Source organism: Mesoplodon bidens (genome assembly GCF_964165515.1).
Source record: "Mesoplodon bidens genome assembly, chromosome: Y".
NCBI classification, from domain to species: Eukaryota; Metazoa; Chordata; class Mammalia; order Artiodactyla; family Ziphiidae; genus Mesoplodon; species Mesoplodon bidens.
Window position 1 is genome coordinate 41,313,946 of NC_138180.1, and position 21,683 is coordinate 41,335,628.

A 21,683-nucleotide genomic window follows, 5' to 3' on the forward strand; every position below is an offset into this window, starting at 1 on the left:
AGAATAAAGGAGGAGGAGCCCGGAGGCTGCATTTGTTAGCACAGATAGAAATGCCACCCCTGCATCATGACGTATGAAGAAATAGAAATTCCACCTCTGTGTCAAGAGAGAGCTGCAAAGCAAGTGGTGTCCTCCATGAGAATAAGATATTAGTTAATAGTGGTGGAAGGAGGGGCCCCTCAGTGAAGAAGTTAGAAATACGGAGCAGTTGGCTGGGGGGTTGCTATTCCAGAGGGACTGTGGAAGTTGTAGTGGGGTCTGTTGGAATGGAGCAGGGGATTGAGAGTTTACCGCATAAGTATTATGGAGATGGATGTTCACGGGAAGAGAGTTGGCCTGAGAGGTGACCAAATAAAGCTTTCAGGTATGGAAAAGAAAGCTAGCTGACTGGCTTGTCCGTATAGTAAGTCTTGAAATTAGAATAGTGAATATTTAAGGCTTTAAAGTGAGACAGATAAGGTAGCCTCGGGAATAAAGTTGCGCGTGCAGGGCATCCCCCAGTGTGCACACATGTTGCATTTGGTATGGTGATGAGGGAACGCATTGTAGTTCAGGAGATGAGTTGGGAGTGCAGGATGAGGCCAGCAAGGACAGAGGACGTGATCCTGCTGTAGGGCCCCGTGTTTGTTCATCTCTGGGAGCCGGGTCACATTTAGTCCGTGTGGCTGCCATTCTCTCGGTCATGTGGTGCATGATCTGCATGACCTGTGGTGGGGAATGCAGGAAGGTAGTACATCTGAAGCACTTTTCTCAGTGTTGGGAAGATAGTCAATCCTTAATGTTAGCTATTCATTAGTCATATCTTCATTATTATTATGAATACTTTCGTTCTCACTGTGGCTATCCCTGTTTTAATAAGTGAAGAAACTGGTGCCTTAACATCACGTAACTCGAACCACTTTTCTCTCCTACAACTTTGTGTTTCACTGGGCAGTTATTTTTATATTTATTCATATGTACAATATTAATGGTCATTATAACAGCCTCTTTGAATCACTGCTGACTGAATAAAGATGAAACCTACCTATGTACCCTTTACTGTAGTGGAAAACCAAGTGGAACTTAACTTAGCAATTGGACTGCTATTAGTTTTGATGTGTTGTATTTTTTTGTTTTCATCTTATTTAGCTCATATGTAAATGTTCAAGAAATAAAACTGGTAATGGAAATAATTAAACTTATGAAAGACAGAAGAAGGGATGTTACTTTCCGAAACATTGGCATAATAACCCATTACAAGGCTCAGAAGACGATGATTCAGAAGGATTTGGACAAAGAGTTTGATACAAAAGGGTGAGGCATCTCTATTTTTACAGAGATTTTGAGTTTTTCTGTTGAATTAAAAAGAAGAAAGAGGGGATAGAAGGAAAGAAGCAAAGGAAACTTAACTCTAGGGAGTGGTCTTAGACCCTGGTAGTATAGAACAAGGAGACTAGGACCCTGGCTCCATAGACTTGTGCTGGGAGGGAGTGTGGTTACACGTGTAGCCCCTGCAGATGGAGTGCCTCCTGCCAGTTCAAATGTCATCACCGTTACACTTGACAATGGAAGTGACTGAGAAATTCTTCAGGCCTTTACCTTTAGTTGGATGACTTGTTATCTGAATTCTAACTCTACTGAGAATCATGTATTCACATTTTCACTTACAATAAATTATTTAACCCTTTTAGTGCCTTCATGTATAGGGTGAAGATCATGTTTTTGTCTCCTTTATACCTCAACAGTAAAATAAAAAATTAAATATTAGAAATCCATTAACTCAAAAGTTTCTGCACCTAGAAACACACAAAGTACCAAAATTGACTCTAGGAAAAGCCAGAAACTTTGGATAGACCTATTAAATGTAAAAAGAGTGAGTTAGTAATCACTTTCCAACAGAGAAAAACAGAGGATCAGGCTTCACAGGTGAATTCTGTCCAACATTAAGAATTAGCACCAGTCCTATGCAAATGCTTCCAAAAAATAGAAGGGAACACTTTCTAACTCATTTTATGGGGCCATTATTACCCTGATACCAAAGCCATGGAGACATCACCAGAAAAGAAAACTATGGACCAATATCCTTTATGAATATGGATGCAGAAGTTCTCAACAAAATAATGGCAGCTGAACTCAACAGCATATTAAAAGGATTATTTACCACAGCCAAGTGGAATTTATCTCAGGAATGCAAGGTTGGTTCAACATATGAAAATCAGTCAGTGTGATATACCGTATTAAAGGGGGAAACCCCACATGATGGTGATCATCTGAATAAATGTGGAAAAGACATGTGACTGAATGCAGTAACCTTTCATGATAAAGATACTCAACAAACTAGGAAGAGAACGGAACTTCCTCAACCTAATAAAGAGCATCTATGAAAAACCCACAGCTAACACATCATACTTGATGCTAAGATTGAAAGCTTTCCCCCTATGATGAGGAAGGATGCCACTCTCTACTCTCTCTACTTGCACTACTTCTGTGCAGCACTGTATTAGAAGTTCTATGCAGAGCAATTAAGCAAGAAAAGGAAATAAATGGCATCCATATTGGAAAAGAAGAAGTAAAAGTGTCTCTTAACAAATGGCATAATCTGGGACTTGCCTGGTGGTCCAGTGGTTAAGACACCATGCTTCCACTGCAGGGGGCATGGGTTTGATCCCTGGTCAGGGAACTAAGATCCTGCATGCTGTGTGGCCACAAAAAATCCAAAAACAAACAAACAAACAAAAAAACACACGCAAAAAGCTAACAACAACAACAACAAAAAACAAAGAGCATACTCTTACATCTAGAAAAACCTAAAAAAATCTATGCAAACGACTGGTCCTTATAAACAAGTTCAGCAGAGTTGTAAGGTACAAGATCAGTATACAAAAATCAGTTGTATTTCTTTACACTCTAGAGAAGTCTGAAAAGGAAAATTTCTTAAAATTCCATTTACACTAGCATCATAAAGAACAAAATACTTCGGAGTAAATGTAACCAAAGAAGTGTGAGCTCATACACAGAAGGACAAAACGTTGTTGAAAGAATTTAAAGTACTAGATAAATGTAAAGACATTTCATGTCCATGGATCGGAAGACTTAATATTGTTAAGAGGGCACCATTCCCCAGGTTGATCTACAGATTCATTGTTACCTCTGTCAAAATTCCAGCTACCTTCTTTTACAGAAATGGACAAGCTTATTCTAAAATTCACATGGAAGTGCAAGAGACCCTAAATAGCTTGACAGAGAACAGTGTTGGAGGGCTCACACTTCCCTCTTTCAAAATTTACTACAAAGCTATCAACACTGGTACTGTCATAAGGGTAGACATATATAGACCAATAGAATAGAAGTGAGATTCCAGAAATCAGTCCATACATTCATGGCCAGTTGATACTCAACAAGGGTGCCAAGCCTACTCATTGGGGAAATAATAGTTTTTCAACAAATGGTGCTGGAATAACTGGATATCCACCCGCAAAAGAATGAATTTAGACCCCCATCTCACACTGTATAGAGTAATTAACTCAAAATGAATGAGTGCTCTGAGTCTAAGAGACAAAACTATAAAACTTACAAGGAAACAAAGGTAAATTTATATGACCTCAGATTAGGCAACAGATTCTTAGATATGATACCCAGGCACCAGTAACCATAGGAGAAGTAAATTGGCCTTCATAAAAATTAAAAACTTATGTTTCAAAGGACACACTATCAAAAGAGTGAAAAGACAACACACAGAGTGGGAGAAAATACTTGCAAAATATTTATCTGACAAGTCATATCCAGCATATATAAAGAACTCATACAACTTAATAAAATGATAATCTAACTTTTTAAGCGGGCAACGGATGTGAAGAGCATTTCTCAAAAGAAGATAAACAGAAATCCAACAGGCACATGAAAAGCTGCTCCACATCATTTGTCATGAGGGAAATGCAGATCAAAACCACAGTGAGGAGATATCATTTCACACCTACCAAGATGACTATCATTACAAAAAAAAAAAAAAAAAAAAAAAACAATAACAAGTTTTGGAAGGGATGTGGAGAAATTAGAATACTTACACATTGCTGATGAGAAACTGCAGAAAACAGTTTGGCAGTTCCTCCTAAAGTTGAACATAGAATTACCACGTGACCCAGCAATTCCACTCCTAGGTACATACCTGAAAGAATTGAGAAAGGGTTCACACAAAAGCTTGTACATGAATGTTCGTAGCAGCATTATTCATGATAGTCAAAAAGTGGAAACAACCCAAATGTCCCAAAATGGTACCTAGGTAAGAAGTAAATTGTGTATCTGTACAAGCGAATAGTCAGTCGTGGAAGGAATGAAGTACTGTTACCAGTCTACGACACGGATGAACCTTGAAAACATTATGCTAGGTGAAGGAAGCCCAACACAAAAGGTCCCATATTTTATGATTCCATTTATATGAAATTTCCCATGTAGAAAAGTCCATAGAGACAGACAGTAGATTAGTGGTTGCCAGGGCCTGGGGAGGGGGAGATAGAGACTGATGGCTGATAGGCACAGGGCTTCTCTCCTGGGTGATGGACATGCTATGAAATTAGATAGCGGTGATGACTGCACACTGTAGTGAATGGACTCAACACCACCAAATGGTGTGCTTTAAAATGGTGAATTCTGTGTTATGTGAATTCTACTCCAGTTTTAAAAGATAGCACTACAAAAGTAAGAAATACTACTGTATAAATATGTATATTTAATAATTATCTTTTTTCAGCAAATATGTTTCTCTCTTCGTAAATAGGCCAGCAGAAGTAGATACCGTGGATGCCTTCCAGGGTCGTGAGAAAGACTGTGTTATTGTTACATGTGTCAGAGCAAATGCCATGCAAGGCTCAATTGGGTGGGTAACTGTCATCATTGATTCTTTGCTTGTTTATGATCCAGAGTTAGATCTTTTTAATCACTGTTAGAGAATACCATCATTTGCTCTATTTTCTTTTATAAAAAATTGAGTAATATCATGAAGGTTTCTTTTTTAAGTTGTGAAGTTGATCCACTGTTAGGTCTGCTTCTCTTGGTACCTTGTGTATTAACCCATGTCACAGTGTGAATCTGTTGTTTCACTTGATAAGAGTGAAACAGATTATTGAATCCAGTATATTTTGCAGGGGCATGCTCCTCTCCATGGTATGTGTCATAATTGATCTACTATCATATTTTTAGGATCTTTGAAGGCTTAAAAATCATACCATTAAAATTTCCAATATCTCATCCAAGTCAAAATAGGAAATCGACAGACAGATGCATCACTTTGAAGGAAAGCACTGGGCCTCTTGTTTGTTTGCTGTCCTTAATGGGAATTGCTTCTGTGTCGGGTCCTGCACCACGAGCTTAAAGCAGGAGCCCAAGAAAAGCTGTCTGAAATGCCTGTGTCTCACCTACACTGACATGCCGAGTCTTTCTGAAGAAAGAAGTAACTCTTTTTTTTTCCTTCTATTGCTTAGGTTTCTGGCAAGTTTGCAGAGATTGAATGTCACCATCACACGAGCCAAGTACAGCCTCTTCATCCTGGGACATTTGAGGACCCTGATGGTAGGTACATTCTAGAGGACCGGGGAACTCCAGAGTTTGCTCATGATGACTGATACCGGGTTGAGGTTTTGTTTTTATTTTTCATCAAAGTGGAAATGATTTTGAGGCTACAAACAATAATGAGCCTCTTCCCACTGGTTGTTTTGTCCTCCAGCAGCTTCTTCCTGGGAGCTTTTATAATGCCTAAACCGCTCACCCTTTCTTAGCCCAAGACCCAGGTATCCGTAGTGTACTCTCAAGATGAGCTTTAAAAAAATTGTATCTACATCGTAGAATTGTTAAGAAGACATGTAAACCCATATATGTAAAGTGCTAGAAGATGGGTTAGCACTTAGTAAACACTCAGTAAATGTGGCTATTAGCCTAGCTTAATGCCAGAGAGAGGGGGAATTTGCAGGAAAGTGCTTGGATCTTCATTTCTGTCTTGGCACTTAGAGCAGCACTGCTTGCTGTTTCCCTTGAGGGGTGAGTGGCATCAGAGCTCATCCATGCGTACAGATACTCCTGTAGAAGGAGGGGCAAGTTTACATGTGTAGTCGACAAATAGTAATAGTACAGCTTAATTTGGTGAACCACAGCTAGATAAAGCATGTATTTGCCTGCCTCATTAGGTGTAATAACTCAGTTTCTCTAATTTCTGTATTTAACAGAGTCATTGTTTTATCTCAGGAGAGGTGCCAACTCAGTAGGATTTTCCCCTGTTTTGGTTAGTTCCACCAGAGGGCGCCCAAATACAGTCTTTCTCATTCAGCTCTTACCTAGATTTGTGGTCTTCAACCTTTGTTGTTTGTGTACCCCCTTGAAAGAATGTTTAAAAGCTGTGTATCCTCCGCTTTTAAGTTTATATTGAAAATGTTTCATCGTTAAGTGTTGATAAAGATTTTGTTTCTAATGTATTGTAAATATTTGACATTTTAAAAGAAAGCTATTAAAAATAAATCCATTATGCCACTCTGAAATATATCCAGTGGAATAGAGAGCAGTGCTATTCTTTCTGCTCTTTAAAATTGAATTGCCATTTATACTGTTTAGGATAAAATTCAGTGGGGGTAGTTTATATATTTTCATAATTAAAAGGCTTTCTGTTAATATGACTATTAGGCTTTTCTGCCACAAAAACTTTACATGTAAATTTGAAAATTTAAAGAATTGGTTTTCATAACGATTTGGGGAAACTGTGTGAAGGGTGTGTGGAACCTCTGGACTGTTTTGGTAACTTCCTATGAATGTATAGTTACCTCGAAGAGTTTTTTAAAAAAATATATTTTTCCTGTGACCATAAGGATCTGAGTATTAACAAATGATATCTTGTCAGTTGAGTAACATATTAACAATTACTCTTTTCACACAGTTGAATTTTGATAATGTTCAAACCCGAAAAGTAAAATGTTTATAGAGTTGTGTCTCTTAGATGCCCTGATTGCAGGAGCCTTCATGGGCACCCCTCTGTTTACCACCCCCTCTATTTGACACCCAGGCGTGTTTACCTCCCCTAGCTGTGTGCCCTGTGGTCAGATTTGGGACAGGTGAGACTTGTGGTTGTGAAGGATGGAGTGGAAGGGCAGAAAAGCCCCAGGAGGACATAGGGAACTGGGGTTTGGAAGCTGAGGTTTGGAAATTGATTCCCAGAAAACGTGCTCACATCCCCCCGAGTAAGTCTCTGTGAGCCCCAGAGTCACCGTCACGCAGATTTGAAGACCACTGACGTCTAGCTGCAGTATAGACGTTATTATCTTCACTCTGGGAAGCCAGTGTGGCAAAAAGAGACCGACAGAACAGAGTAGAAAAACTTCCAGTTTATCATTTGGACTTCGCAATCCAACTTGCGTATTTGTCCTTGGGCTTCCCCCTTCCCTAGCCTCTTTTTTTTTTGTTGTTGTTTTTTTTTTGTTTTTCAGCCCAGTTTCCCTTATGGAGATAGAATCAGTGATTAAGGCACTCGGTTTCCTCTGAGAAATCAAGACTAATAGCCCCTTCTCAGAACTGTTTTTGTGATCTAGGGATTGGATTAAACAGCAAGTTTAGGTGCAGTAGAATTGGCAGAAATAGCAGCAAGGCCATCTGCTTTACATCTGCTTTCCAGCCACAGGGTAGGACTCTCAAGAGCTCTCCTGAGTCAGGGAGATCTGAGCCTGGTACTGCTTACATGCACCTTCCTGATGCATGCGGTCACCGTACCGTGCACTTGATTTACGTGACTTACTTTAAAAGGCCCTGTGAGGTCTGCATTGCCACCATAGTTTATCAAATCCAAGAAGCCAATAGTTATATAATGTGCGTCATTATTTTATGCTCCACTATTGAACTGTGACACTTTATTTTCACTTAGAATTTTTGTCTTATAGTGACTGAAAGAACTCTTTTAGACTTCAGACAGATTTTTATTGGGTTGGCCAGAAGGTTCATTTGTTTCTTTTCTGTAGCATCTGAATGAACTTTTTGGCCAACCCAGTGTCATATCACTCTTGTTCATACCTAGGAAAAACAGCAAAATAGGTAGACTAAGATACCCCTGAAAGCATCTCACTCTCAGACTAACACTCTGGTCGTCCCCATTCACCATCCCATGTACCCTTGCTGATGCTCGAACCATTCCCTGTGCAGTCAGAGGCATGTCATGAGAGGGCCCCACTGTGGTCCCGGGGTTTTTTCCAACTTCTGATCTCCATTCTCCAAGTTGTAGTGCTGGTACTTTCTTGTCTTATCAGAGGATGTCTGTGGAAAGATTTTTCAGGCAAGAGCCAGGACTCATTCTTTTTAGAAGTGGTTTGTTGACTAAAAGTCAAGCGGTTGTAGTCGCCCAGCCATGAATTCCTCCAGGATTACATACATGGAAACTGCTGTCTGGCCTAGAGGCACCCTAAAGTCAGAAATGGTAAAATGTGAAAATAAAGTGCATTTTATTTATTTTATTTTATTTCAACGCACATTTTAGAGTCATTTAAATAAAATACTATTCATACCTTACAATGAGGAAACAGGCTCAGAGAGGTCAAGTGATTTGACCAAGGTCACACAGCAGGTCAGTACTATGTATGCAGCTTCACTGCTATACCCTTACCCACCTTCATGAATAGTGCAGGAGCCCCCATGAGGGGAGCTATCCTTTCCTTCTCTTTCCTTCAGTCTCTGTCTTTTTTTCCTCCCTCATACTCTCTCTTTCTTCTGTCTAAAGAGGCCCAAGTTCTGATGGTTGTAAAGAAGCAATTTATTGCTGAGGAAACTCTAAAAGGAAGAGAGGAGAGATGCGTGAGTTGGGTTTTTGTTTTGTTTTTCCGTTTAGATGTGCTTTTCATAATTTAAACTCTTCTAGAAAAGAGACACAAGTGAGACAACATCTTTGGAATAGTTATCTCAGCAGATTAAGATGGTTTAGCCCTTGGGAGTTTGGGAAGCCTTTGGGAATTTGATGCAAGCTGTGGTCCTCTTTCTAGAACAGTCAGCATGCACTCAAGAGTTAGAGCTTTCTGAAACCAAGCCTTCCTCTTCCAGAATGTTAGCCTTGGCCGGAGACAGGCAAGACTCTAGGGTCAGCAGTGTCAAAGGGAACTTGGTGGGATGACGGAGCCCTTCTGTGTCTGTGTTGTCCAGGATACTAACCCTAGTCACATGTGTCTGCTGAGCACTTGAAATGTGGCTGGTGCAACTGAGGAAATGAATTTTTAATTTTATTTAATTGAAGATTAAAGAGCTACATGAGGCTACCGGCAGTTGGTACAGATTTGCATGACAGCTAATTCACCATGTGGCCTGAGTATCAGTGGTAAAATGATGGAAGTACTTTCTTAGAGGTGGTTCCCAGTGTTCTGTTCTAGCAGCATGGCTTTATAGTTTTGTATTCGACCTTATTTTTCCTTTCAGCCTTGTCTGAAAAGTAATGGATTCTTGAGAATCTGTTCACGAAAGTATACTTACTATTTGTTCAGAAGTGAAAGCTGGAACCTCTGCTTCCCAAGCATATGAGTGTTTCTTTGGGATGTAATTTTCTTCCTTCTCTTTGTTTCAAGGAAAACCAGCATTGGAACCACCTGATTCAGGATGCGCAGAAGCGTGGTGCCATTATTAAGACTTGCAACAAAAACTATAGACACGATGCAATGAAGATTCTGAAACGCAGGCCCGTACTGCAGAGAAGTCTGACTCACCCTCCTGCTATCACCCCAGAGGTGTCCAGACCCCAGGGCAGAGTGCCCAGCAACAAGGTAGACAGTGAATTTGCCAAGATCTCTCTTGCTTCTTCCCTGTACCCCTCACCCTCTGAGTCCAAAGAAGCCACTGTCACTGTTACTGCAAAGGACCCTGAAAGGCCACCCCTTCAGGACTGGCTTCGGGACCCACGACTGCTTAGGAGGATGGGCTTGGGCTGTGAAGCCAAAGGGAAGTGCCTCTGTGAGCTGCAGCCCTTGAGCCCCCGGTATCCTGGAGCAACGCCTCCCTCTGGAGAGCCAGGCTCCCCCGGAAGTCACCAGGATCTGACCAGTATCAGGCAGCAGGCCCCCGCCAAGGGAGCTGCTGTGAACAACCACAGACCTCATATGCAGTGTGATCCTCCAGCTGCTAGTACCAATACTTCCACGAGTGAGAGAAGATGTGCCCAGGAAGGGGAGGCACTCAGCCACAGGAGGGAGACCAGGGCCTTCACCAAGGGGGATCAGGAGAGGTGTGGCTCTCTGAGCCACCACACAAAGAGGAACTCAGGCTGGGACGAGAGGGGACTGGAGGAGGAGGACAGTAGCTTGAAGAAGAGGAAGCTTTTGTAGTGGAGCCAAATGAGACTGTCAGCCACAAGCATTACTGCACATTTCAGATGACCAGCTAGTAGGACTGTCCAGATAAGATTATATTTTTTTGTCTTAAAGGAGTTTGTGTGCTGTTGGAAAACAGAAAATGTATCCTAACACATGGGCCTCTTGGTCATCTTCAGTACATTTTGTCAGTTGCAAAAGCTTTCAGAAGGCATTTGTGTATCAGTAATAATGTCCTCAAAGTCGAAGACTTAAAATGTTGATCTCTTGTTCTTCTGTAGGAAAGGTCAGACTGGAGGATTTTAAGAGGATGCTGTAAAAGTTGGAATGTATATTTGTATAGCAAATAACAGAATCCTCTTAAAATTTAATCTGGTAGACAGCTTTTCTTTCCCCTGCTTAAAATGTTAATCATTTTCAACGGAACCAACCTTATATTTAAAAAAAAAAAAAGATGGGAGCAGGGCAGTTCCTTTCAGAGATTGTTGTAGCAAACAGACGTTTTTAACAGCCCAGGTGGCCTGAGAGAAGTGAGTCAATGCGTTGGGTCAGAGTCCTGTTAAACCAACTGGAGTGTCCTGGGCAAGACCCTGGGAAGCAGAGCTCTGTTAGGTGAAGTTCCACTCCTGCACCTTTTTAGACGAGGCACCTTGGCACAGGATGTTTCATTTCTGTGATGAGTTTGTCTGCCCATTGTAGTCAGCACGTAGTTCTCTAGCTAAAATTCTCATTCTTCGTGAGATAGAAGAATGTGAAATGAAAGAATAATTCTTGAAATGTCATTCAGATCCCCCCAGCATATTGTGAATTTCCTGCAACTGGTGGGTTACAAATCCAGTGGTTGCCAAGTATTGGAGCAGTGCTGGGGTGGCTTGTGGAAGCCTGGGGATCACCAAGAGAATCCAACTCATGAAAATCTGGATGTTTAACATCTTCCCAAGGGATACTGGTCACCAGGCAGCTTGAGAACCAGTTAGGGCAGACCAGATACAATATTTTAGGCAGGAGAGAAACATCCTCTAAAAAGCGAAGGATGGGAGAGGAGTGCAAATGCTTGGGAGTTGAGAACAGGGAGAGAGTTGACAGATTGCCTGTCATCTTGGGAAACCATCGTAAGTGACGCAAATACACCGCTGTGGTGGAAGATCTGGTTAGAGGGGTTGTGCTTCTGTGAAAGGAGGTGGCCATGGTGGGTGGTGATTTGAGAGACTTGATGGAGGGCAGGGCTGCCTAATGTCAAAGTCCAGTTTTCCAAGCGCACACACACTGATGTTGAGGTATCACAGACTGAGAATCTGTGTTAGTAACAGTTGACCATTGTTTGAACTAGCGGTTTGTAGTGAATGCTTTGCAGCCCTAGTTAATTTGGGGGAGAAAGCATGCATTCCTGAAGACGAATGTGCACCATTTGAAACTTTTTCAGTCATCTGCTTTTTAAGCAAAAAGGGCTTTGTGTTCATCAGGAATTCTACTGAAGCAGGTTATTAAGAGCTTTCAAAAAAAAACATTTGGTTGCCAAAGGTTTAAGCATGCTACTTCTTTGTTACCCTTGTCCCTCCCTCTGGTTTCCAGACCTCTGCTGATGGGATTGAACAGTCCTGTCACTCGGGGAGCACGTGCTCTGTCCCCACAGTTAGCCCCTGCTCCCTGTTGACAGAGGCGGGCTGAGCCCCACTCTGGGTAGGGGCTTCGTAAGCTTCCTGCCTGGCCTTTGGCAAGAAAGCTCATTGTTTCTTTAAGTTTACTTTCCTGCTATCTTGGTAAAATGCTTCATTTAGCAGACACTTGTAGTGACAATGTAGAGAATCTAAAACCTGTAAGCTTAGAGAAGAGGCATGCTGGAAAGAGCTTGGGTCAGGAACTTCTCCCACTCCGCTCACACAACACGTGAAGTAAGTGCTCCCCACCGTACGTACTTTGCTGCCCCACCCAAACGATGTTATTTCCAGTTAAGTTTGGTGCCTGTTCTCACACGTTGTGTTCACTTTTGGTCCACCTTCCACCTGGTCTGGCAACGTGAGAATTAGTGCATCATCTCTGGTAATGAGCAAGCCTGTGTCCTGACAGCCTCTCCCAGCAGGAAACAGTCATACCTGACATTGCATTGGAATCGATTGGTGGTTCCTGTTGATGTATGTATTTGCATGAAGCATTTCATATGTACAGTGTGGCCTTTCCTGATGTGGCTGTCAGTGCAGTGTTGTTGATTGGTGGTTAACCTTACTGCAGGTGAAAAATGCAGCTGTTAGTTTCGTCCTTGCCCTGGCGTTAAAGAAAGTGGCCTTCTTTCAGTCTTAGTTCTTTGAACATGCATACATTGTACTTAAAAATTTGTTTTGCTTCTTTGTATATAATTTGCTTTGGATTTACTATGCATAGTTTATTGAGTTTTTGTTTTCATGTATTATCAGGAGGAAATTTGATAAGTACATGTGATTAACCTCCTGTAAATGAGTTTTACAACAAAATTGTACTAAACTATTTTCTAAAGTTAGTTGTACAGATTGATAATTTTTTTGCTGTAGTTTTGATTTGTTCTATGCTCTGCATTCCTAGCTGGGATTTGGCAAGCAATAGCCCTGTTGTCTTTGTTAAAACCTGAACATTAAGGGAAAATGGCAGAATTAAAAGTGGAAACAAGAAAACTGACGTGGTTTAGGAGTTATGTGTTTTTGAATGAAGGTTCAAGGTACTTCCCAGATACTCCATTTAGTCTGCCATTAGATTTATTTTATGCCACAATTATCTGGTGGGGATTTGTTTTATTCAGGTTTCTCATCCAGTCCACAACCCCAGCTCTCCTTGCTTCTCAGCTGTTCTTGGAATCTTACCCGTAAGGTTGCAGGGTGCACTGTGGCTAGTTGTGGTGTCAGTTACACGTTGACGTTTGGTCCAGAAACGCACGCTCACCTCCAGGCTAAGATTGGGGAGCGGGTGAGAGAGGAGGGATGGATGAACAGTGACCCACGAAAGGAGCTCCCGGGGCGCCAATGGGGGCGCAGGGAATAGATGGCCAAGTTGGGGGTCACCACTGCTGGTTACAAAAGTACAACTCGTGTTATAAAAGCAGTGGCTTCAGGGGGTGCAGTCAGATGTGCTGTGCTCCGCCAGGACATGGGCACCATCAGCTTCGCTGTGCCTCCCACTCATTCCGGATGGAGGCACCAACCACCCACGAGCGTAAAGTGACATACGTGTTCTGGGGCGAGATCAGCTTGCCAAGTGACCTGATGGGAGGTGAGCGCTCTGCGATGGCCATTTTATTTGTGGAATTTGTTACTGCAGCAGCTGGAGCAGTGATTTTTAAAGTCCCTCCTGAGCAACACGCACTGTCACCACCATCTCCTGGGGTTCACCATTTATTTTTTGAGGAATAAATAATTCAGGGAGGAAACTAAAATTTAGCTTCAGCTTAAATAGAATTCCCAATGTTCTGCAGCACCGTGAAGGCTGGTTCTGTACACAGGGGGTCCCTCCATAACTCTGAAAGGACCTGAGTTATCGTCACCCTGTCCTGCTGTACAGAAGGCATTTGCCAAGTCAAATGGCATAAATGGTGTCTGCAGTTGGAAGGTGCTCGGAACCACAGGAGCTGCCTTTGTGCTCTCTTCGTTAGAGCTTGGGCCCAGCCGTGCTGGTGGACACTGTTGCCTTTGGTCTAAGGAGTCTTGCTGCAAATCAAATTGTTAGTAGTTTTCAGCCTGGGAGGTGCACTTTGGAGTCACCTGGGGGAACTTCAGAAAAATTCCCACTCCCGGGCCCTACTGTAGAATTCCTGATTTCATGGGTCTGGGGGCAAGTACTTGTCGCCTTTTCCTTTTTTAAACTTAAGCTTAAACTCACTCTCAGGTGTTTCCGTCGAGTGGCCAGCCTTGCGGCCTGGCTCCTAAGGGTTCAGGAGGGAGGGGGAGCAGCCTTGGGGCCCATCGGGGTCACGTGTGCCTTCCTCAGTAATGGTCCCCCCACGGGCCCTGAGTGGGGTGAGGCCCACCACCAAAAACCATCTGGCCATCTCTGCTTTTGTTCAGAAGGAGATTCCCAAGGGCTGCAGAGTGGGGCTGGGGAAGGAGGTCTGGGAATATATCCAGAGAAAACCATAATTTGAAAAGATACGTGCACCCTGATGTTTATTGCAGCACTATTTACGATAGCCAAGCAACCTAAATGTCCATCCCCAGAGGAATGGATAAAGAAGATGTGGTACATATATACAATGGGATATTACTCGGCCATAAAAAAGAACAAAATAATGCCATTTGCAGCAACATGCGTGGACCTAGAGATGGTCATACTGAGTGAAGTAAGTCAGAGACAAATATATGATGTCACTTATATGTGGAATCTAAAAAAATGGTACCAATGAACTTATTTACAAAACAGAAATAGAGTCATAGATGTAGAAAACAAACATGGTTACCGGTGGGAAGGGGAGGAGGAGGGATAAATTGGGAGATTGGGATTGACATGTACACACTACTATGTATAAAATAGGTAACTAGTAAGGACCTACTGTATAGCACAGGGAACGCTTCTTGTTAGTCTGTAACGGCCTCTATGGGAAAAGAATCTAAAAAAGAATGGATAAATGTGGATGTATAACTGATTTGTTTTGCTGTACAGCAAAAACTAACACAACATTTAAAATCAACTATACTCCCATAAAAATTATTAAAAAAAACACAAAACAAAAACCACACTGCCACCATTCAGGTCACAGGGACATCTTATTTGGGTTCCTCTGGTCAGAGGGATGGGTTTTCTGTGAGGATTTTCCCACAGTCCCCGCTCACACGGGCCTCTTTTCCTGGTCCTCCAGAAAACTACAAAACATTGCTGCTGCTTCCTTTACCAAATACCCACCCTGGTCATTGCAAGTATCTGAAATAGTTAATTCTGATCTTTTTTTTATAGTCTACTGCCATAAAAAGGCATAAGGGCATCACTGTTTTTTTTAAGTGCATTTATAAATTAAATCTTTTATTTTTTTAAATTAAACTTTTTTAAAGAAAAAATTGGAAAATTTTATTTGAGCCGAATTTGCGGATTCTAACCCAGGAAGAGCATCTCAGAAAGCTCTGAGAACTGTTCCCTAATTTTCTTTTTAAGCCCTTTAATTGCCACCTCTTCTAGTATTTAACCTGATCTAGTGAATCTAATAAACTCATAAACACGGTGAATCTCTAGTTCTTTTAAAAATACCATTTACATACGTACACTAATATGTATAAAATGGATAACTAATAAGAACCTGCTGTATAAAAAAGTAAAATAAAATTCACAATATAAAAAAAGAAACCAGAAAACCTGAGGTTTCTTTTCCTCACATCAAAAAATAATAATAATAAAACAAATAAATATCATTTAATACAATGTTCTTAAATTTTCCATTTAATCCTAAACTGAGTTATTTAGTAGGTTTCTAATTGAAATAACAAAACTAATCTGAGATGAATATGCCAAATTCTCTTCAATGTTAAAAACGAGCCATCAAATACACTTTAACACATACAATTTGATCTAAAAACATCACTATCGTTTTAATTTACTACATCATCTCAGATTTAATTTTCAGTCTTTACAAAGTTAGAAAGCAGCCACTAAGGGAAGTTTTTATCTTCCTGCGTGAATTAAGGTTGGCATCCCAAGCAAGTTAAAAAACAAATATGTGACCTGGGAATGGTGTATGTCCACAGTGATTCTCAGACCACTGATTGGCACAGACCTGGCTCTTAAAACTTTTGTGAAATAAATCATACACATCAGAGTGTATATAAGTGATGTAAAAGGAAAGACATAATAAAATAGACACTCGTGTACCCCACACCCCATCGTAAGTAACGGCACTGCTGACACCTGGAAAGGTCACTCCATGTTTCTTCCAGACACTCCGCCCCACCACCCCCTTCCACCTAGTTGTAACCCGAATTCTGAATTCTGTAGTTTGTATAAAGTTTCACTGCACACCCCCAAATTATACTTACTTAATTTTGAAGTTTATGTGTTATATACAATGGGTATTCTGGAGCTGACTTTTCTCCCCCTCATCCTTATATTTCTGAGATGACTAGCCGTTATCCACTCTTTTTGGGTGGAGGGTAGTATTCCCTTTTAGGAACACACCCCAGTTAGCCCGTTCTACTCTGATGGACTTTGGGGTTGTTACTGCTTTTCCTGTCACATTCCTCTGGTACCCACGTAGAAGAGTTTTCCCAGGCAGTGCTCAGACCTTTGTCACATAGGGACACAGGACAGGAAGGCACTCCAGAGCACCCAGACGTGGATGTTTCTGGGCTTGAGGCTGTGACATCAGAGCTCCAGACAGCAGCACGGTCAGATGCTCCCTTCCCCAGGAAGCAAGCCAGGAGGACTGCATGCCAGATGGGGACTGATTGGAGCCCCGCCCTTTGCATCATAATCCCCTTATCCCACCAGTAAACCCCTTGGTCACAGGAGCCAGACTTTGTGGGTTCCATTCTTAGTAACATAAGTGCCTTGATTGGAGTACTCCTTACCTAGCAATCTAAGGTAGTTAGGGGTCTAGAGACACATCCTGTGGTCCTAGCGATGTTGGAGTTACACCCACCTCTCTGGGGCAGAGTTTCAGCGCCAGATGTAAATAGATCCCGGTAGCTGGGAACTGTCCACAATGTTATGGTTAGGTGGGGGTTATAGTTTTTTTTTTTCTGTATACGTGTATATATGTGTGTGTGTGTGCATATATTTGAACAGAGTAAAGAGGCAATGGAACAGGAAGCATAGGAATTCTATGGAATGGGAGAAAAGATTTGCCAGCTACATGACAGCTAAGGGACTAATGTCCAAACATAAAAGGACACAATTAAAACAAAAGCTGAATAATCTAATTAAAAAGTGGGCTGAACACTTTAGCAGATATATTCCTCTCATAGGAGACCTATGAATGACCAACAGACACATGAAAATTTGCTCAAGTTCTGCACTAGTAAGAGAAATGCAACATAAAACCACAAAAAGATATCGACTCACACATTTTATAGTGGTCATTATGAAAAAGACAAGACATAAAAGTGTAGTCAAGCATGTAGAAAAAAAGAGAACACTTACAGACTGTTGGTGGGAATGTAACTTAGTACAACCACTATGGAAAATAATTCGGATGTTCCTCAAAATAGTAAAAACAGTACCACCATATAACCTAGCAATTCCATTTCTGAATATACATATTTGAAGGAAATGAAATTAGTTACTTTACTGAGATATTTGCACTCCCTTGTTCACTGTATTAATATTTACCTAAAATATGCAAGGCATAGTCATTAACTATGTCATTGTTTATCAATGGTTAAATGAATCCTTTTAATGTGCTGTTGCATTCTCTTTGCTAGTATTTGGTGGAGGATTTTTGCATCTATGTTCATCAGTGACATTGGCCTGTAGTTTTCTTTCTTTGTGACATCCTTGTCTGGTTTTGGTATCACGGTGATGTTGGCCTCCTAAAATGTGTTTGGGAGTGTTCCTCCCTCTGCTATATTTTGGAAGACTTTGAAAAGAATAGGTGTTAGCTCTTCACTAGTTGTTTGATAGAGTTCGCCTGTGAAGCCGTCTCGTCTTGGGCTTTGTTTGTTGGAAGATGTTTAATCACAGTTTCGATTTCAGTGCTTGTGACTGGTCTGTTCATATTTTCTATTTCTTCCTGATTCAGTCTTGGCAGGTTGTGCATTTCTAAGAAGTTTTCCATTTCTTCCAGATTGTCCAATTTATTGGCATAGAGTTGCTTGTAGCAATCTCTCATGATCTTTTGTATTTCTGCAGTGTCAGTTGTTACTTCTCCTTTTTCATTTCTAATTCTATTGACTTGAGTCTTCTCCCTTTTTTTCTTGATGAATCTGGCTAATGGTTTATCAATTTTGTTTATCTTCCCAAAGAACCAGCTTTTGGTTTTCTTGATATTTGCTGTTGTTTCCTTCATTTCTTTTTCATTTATTACTCATCTGATGTTTTTGATTTCTTTCCTTCTGCGAACCTTGGGGGTTTTTTGTTCTTCTTTCTCTTATTGCTTTAGGTGCAAGGTTAGGTTGTTTATTTGAGATGTTTCCTGTTCCTTAAGGTAGGATTGTATTGCTATAAACTTCCCTCTTAGAACTGCTTTTGCTACATCCCATAGGTTTTTGGTCGTCATGTCTCCATTGTCATGTGTTGCTAGGTATTTTTTGATTTCCTCTTTGATTTCTTCAGTGATCACTTCGTTATTAAGTAGTGTATTGTTTAGCCTCCATGCGTTTGTATTTTTTTACAGATCTTTTCCTGAAATTGCTATCTAGTCTCATAGCATTGTGGTCGGAAAAGATACTTGATAGAGTTTCAATTTTCTTAAATTTACCAAGGCTTGATTTGTGACCCAAGATATGATCTATCTTGGAGAACGTTCCATGTGCATTTGAGAAAAATGTGTATTCTGTTGTTTTTGGATGGAATGCCCTATAAATATCAATTAGGTCCACCTTTTTTAATGTATCACATAAAGCTTGTGTTTCCTTATTTATTTTCATTTTGGATGATCTGTCCATTGGTGAAAGTGGGGTGTTAAAGTCCCCTACTATGAATATGTTATTGTCGATTTCCCCTTTTATGGCTGTTAGTATTTGTTTTATGTACTGAGGTGCCCCTATGTTGGGTGCATAAATATTTACAATTGTCATATCTTCCTCTTGGATCGATCCCTTGATCATTATGTAGTGTCCTTCTTTGTCTCTTGTAATAGTCTTTATTTTAAATTATATTTTCTTCTGATAAGAGAATTGCTACCCCAGCTTTCTTTTGAATTCCATTTGCATGGAATACCATTTTCCATCCCCTCACTTTCATTCTGTATGTGTCCCTCGGTCTGAAGTGGGTCTCTTGTACACAGCATATATATGGGTCTTGGATTTGTATCCATTCAGCTTGTCTGTGTCTTTTGGTCGGAGCATTTAACCCATTTACCTTTAAAGTAATTATCAATATGTATGTTCCCCTTCCCACTTCTTAATTATTTTGTATTTGTTTTTGTAGATCTTTTTCTTCTCTTGTGTTTCTTGCCTAGATAAGTTCCTTTAGCATTTGCTGTAAAGTTAGTTTGGTGGTGCTGAAGTCTCTCAGCTTTTGCTTGTCGTTAAAGTTTTTAATTTCCCCATCAAATGTGAATGAGATCCTTGTTGGGTAGTGTAATCTGGGTTGTAGATTTTTCTCCTTCATCACTTTAAATATGTCCTGCCACTCCCTTCTGGCTTGCAGGGTTTCTGCTGAAAGATCCACTGTTAACCTTATGGGGAATCTCTTTTGTGTTGTTTGTTTGTTTGTTTGTTTTCCCCTGCTGCTTTTAATATGTTTTCTTTGTATTTAATTTTTGATAGTTTGATTAATATGTGTCTTGGCGTGTTTCTCCTTGGATTTATCCTGCATGGGACTCTGTGCTTCCTGGATTTGATTAAATTTTTCCTTTCCCATATTACGGATATTTTGAACTATAATCTCTTCAAATATTTTCTCAGTCCCTTTCGTTTTCTCTTCTTCTTCTGGGACACATATGATTCGAATGTGGTGCATTTAATATTGTCCAAGAGGTCTGTGAGACTGTCTGCAGTTCTTTTCATTCTTTTCTCCTTATTCTGCTCTGCAGTTTTATTTCCATTATTTTACTTCCAGGTCACTTATCCATTTTTTCTGCCTCAGTTATTCTGCTACTGATCCATTCTACAGTATTTTTAGTTTCATTTATTGTGCTGTTCATCATTACTTGTTTCTTCTTTACTTGTTCTAGGTCTTGTGAAATGTTTCTTGCATTTTCTCTATTCTATTTCACAGATTTTGGATCATCTTCACTATCATTATTCTGAATTCTTTTTCAGGTAGACTGCCTATTTGCTCTTCATTTATTAGGTCTGGTGGGTTTTTACCTTGCTCCGTCATCTGCTGTGTGTTTTTCTGTCTTCTCATTTTGCTCATCTTTCTGTGTTTGGGGTCTCCTTTTTGCAGGCTGCAGGTCCGTAGTTCCCATTGTTTTTGGTGTCTGTCTCCAGTGGCTAAAGTTCATTCAATGGGTTGTGTAGGCTTCCTGGTGGAGGGGACTCTGGTGCCTGTGTTCTGGTGGATGCAGTTGGATCTTGTCTTTCTGGTGAAAATTTCCAGGTCTAGTGTTGTGTTCTAGGGTGTCTGTGGCCTTATTATGATTTCAGGCAGCCTCTCTGCTAATGGGTGGTGTTGTGTTCCTGTCTTGCTAGTTGTTCGGCATATGATGTCCAGCACCATAGCTTGTTGGTTGTTGAGTGAAGCTGGGTCTTGACATTGAGACGGAGATCTCTGGGAGATTTTCACCATTTGATATTATGTGCAGCTGGGAGGTCTCTTGTGGGCCAGTGTCCTGAATTTGGCTTCCCCACCTCAGAGGCACAGCACAGACTCCTGGCTGGAGCACCAAGAGCCTTTCATCCACATGGCTCAGAATAAAAGGGAGAAAAAGTAGAAAGAAGGAAAGAAAGAAGGAAGGAAGGAAAGAAAGCAAGAAAAAAAAGATAGATAAAATTTAAAAAGTTATTAAAATAAAAATAAAAAATAATTATTAAGGAAAGAAATATTTTATAAGTAAAAAAAAAATTGACAGACAGAACCATAGGACAAATTGTGAAAGCAAAGCTATACAAACAAAATCTCACACAGAAGCATACACATACACACTCACAAAAAGAGGAAAAGAGGAATAAATAATATATCTTGCTCACAAAGTCCACCCGTCAATATGGGATGAACCATTGTCTATTCAGGTATTCCACTGATGCAGGGTACATGAAGTTGATTGTGGAGAATTAGTCCGCTGCTCCTGAGGCTGCTGGGAGAGATCTCCCTTTATCTTTTTTTGTTTTTGTTGTCTGTGTTTTGTTGTTTGTTTTTGTTTTTGACCCTGGTGTGAAATATCTTTTAAAAATATATTTTTTAATTAAGTGTACTTTCATTTATTTATTTATTTTTAACTGTACTGGGTTTTCATTTCTGTGTGAGGGCTTTATCTAGTTTTGGCAAGCAGTGGCCACTCTTCATTACAGTGTGCAGGCCTCTCACTGTCGTGGCCTCTCTTGTTGTGGAGCATAGGCTCCAGACGTGCAGGGTCAGTAGTTGTGGCTCACGGGCCTAGTTGCTCCACGTGGCATGTGTGATCTTCCCAGACCAGGGCTCTAACCCGTGTTACCTGCATTAGCAGGCGGATTCTCAATGATTGTGCCACCAGAGAAGCCCCCCTTTCTCTTCTTTGCTCGCACAGCTCCTGTGTTTCCGCTATGAATTTGGCCCTGCCTCTGCATGTAGCTTGCCTGAGGGTGTCTGTTCTTCGCTCAGAGAGGACAGGGTTAAAGGAGCCACTGATTCAGTGGCTCTGCCTCTCTC

General features: G+C 40.9%; 1 protein-coding gene across 1 annotated transcript in view; it reads left to right on the forward strand.

The window, feature by feature from the left end:
• Positions 1–10,368, forward strand: part of LOC308609668 (putative helicase senataxin) — a 61,255-nt gene extending 50,887 nt beyond the window's left edge. Inside the window, exons 21-24 of the mRNA XM_081223389.1 lie at positions 1,129–1,293; positions 4,754–4,852; positions 5,457–5,544; positions 9,552–10,368. Of these exons, the coding sequence (XP_081079515.1) occupies positions 1,129–1,293; positions 4,754–4,852; positions 5,457–5,544; positions 9,552–10,304 (1,105 nt within the window). The 3' untranslated portion in view covers positions 10,305–10,368. The remainder of the gene's footprint in view (positions 1–1,128; positions 1,294–4,753; positions 4,853–5,456; positions 5,545–9,551) is intronic.
• The last annotated feature ends 11,315 nt before the right edge of the window (positions 10,369–21,683 follow it).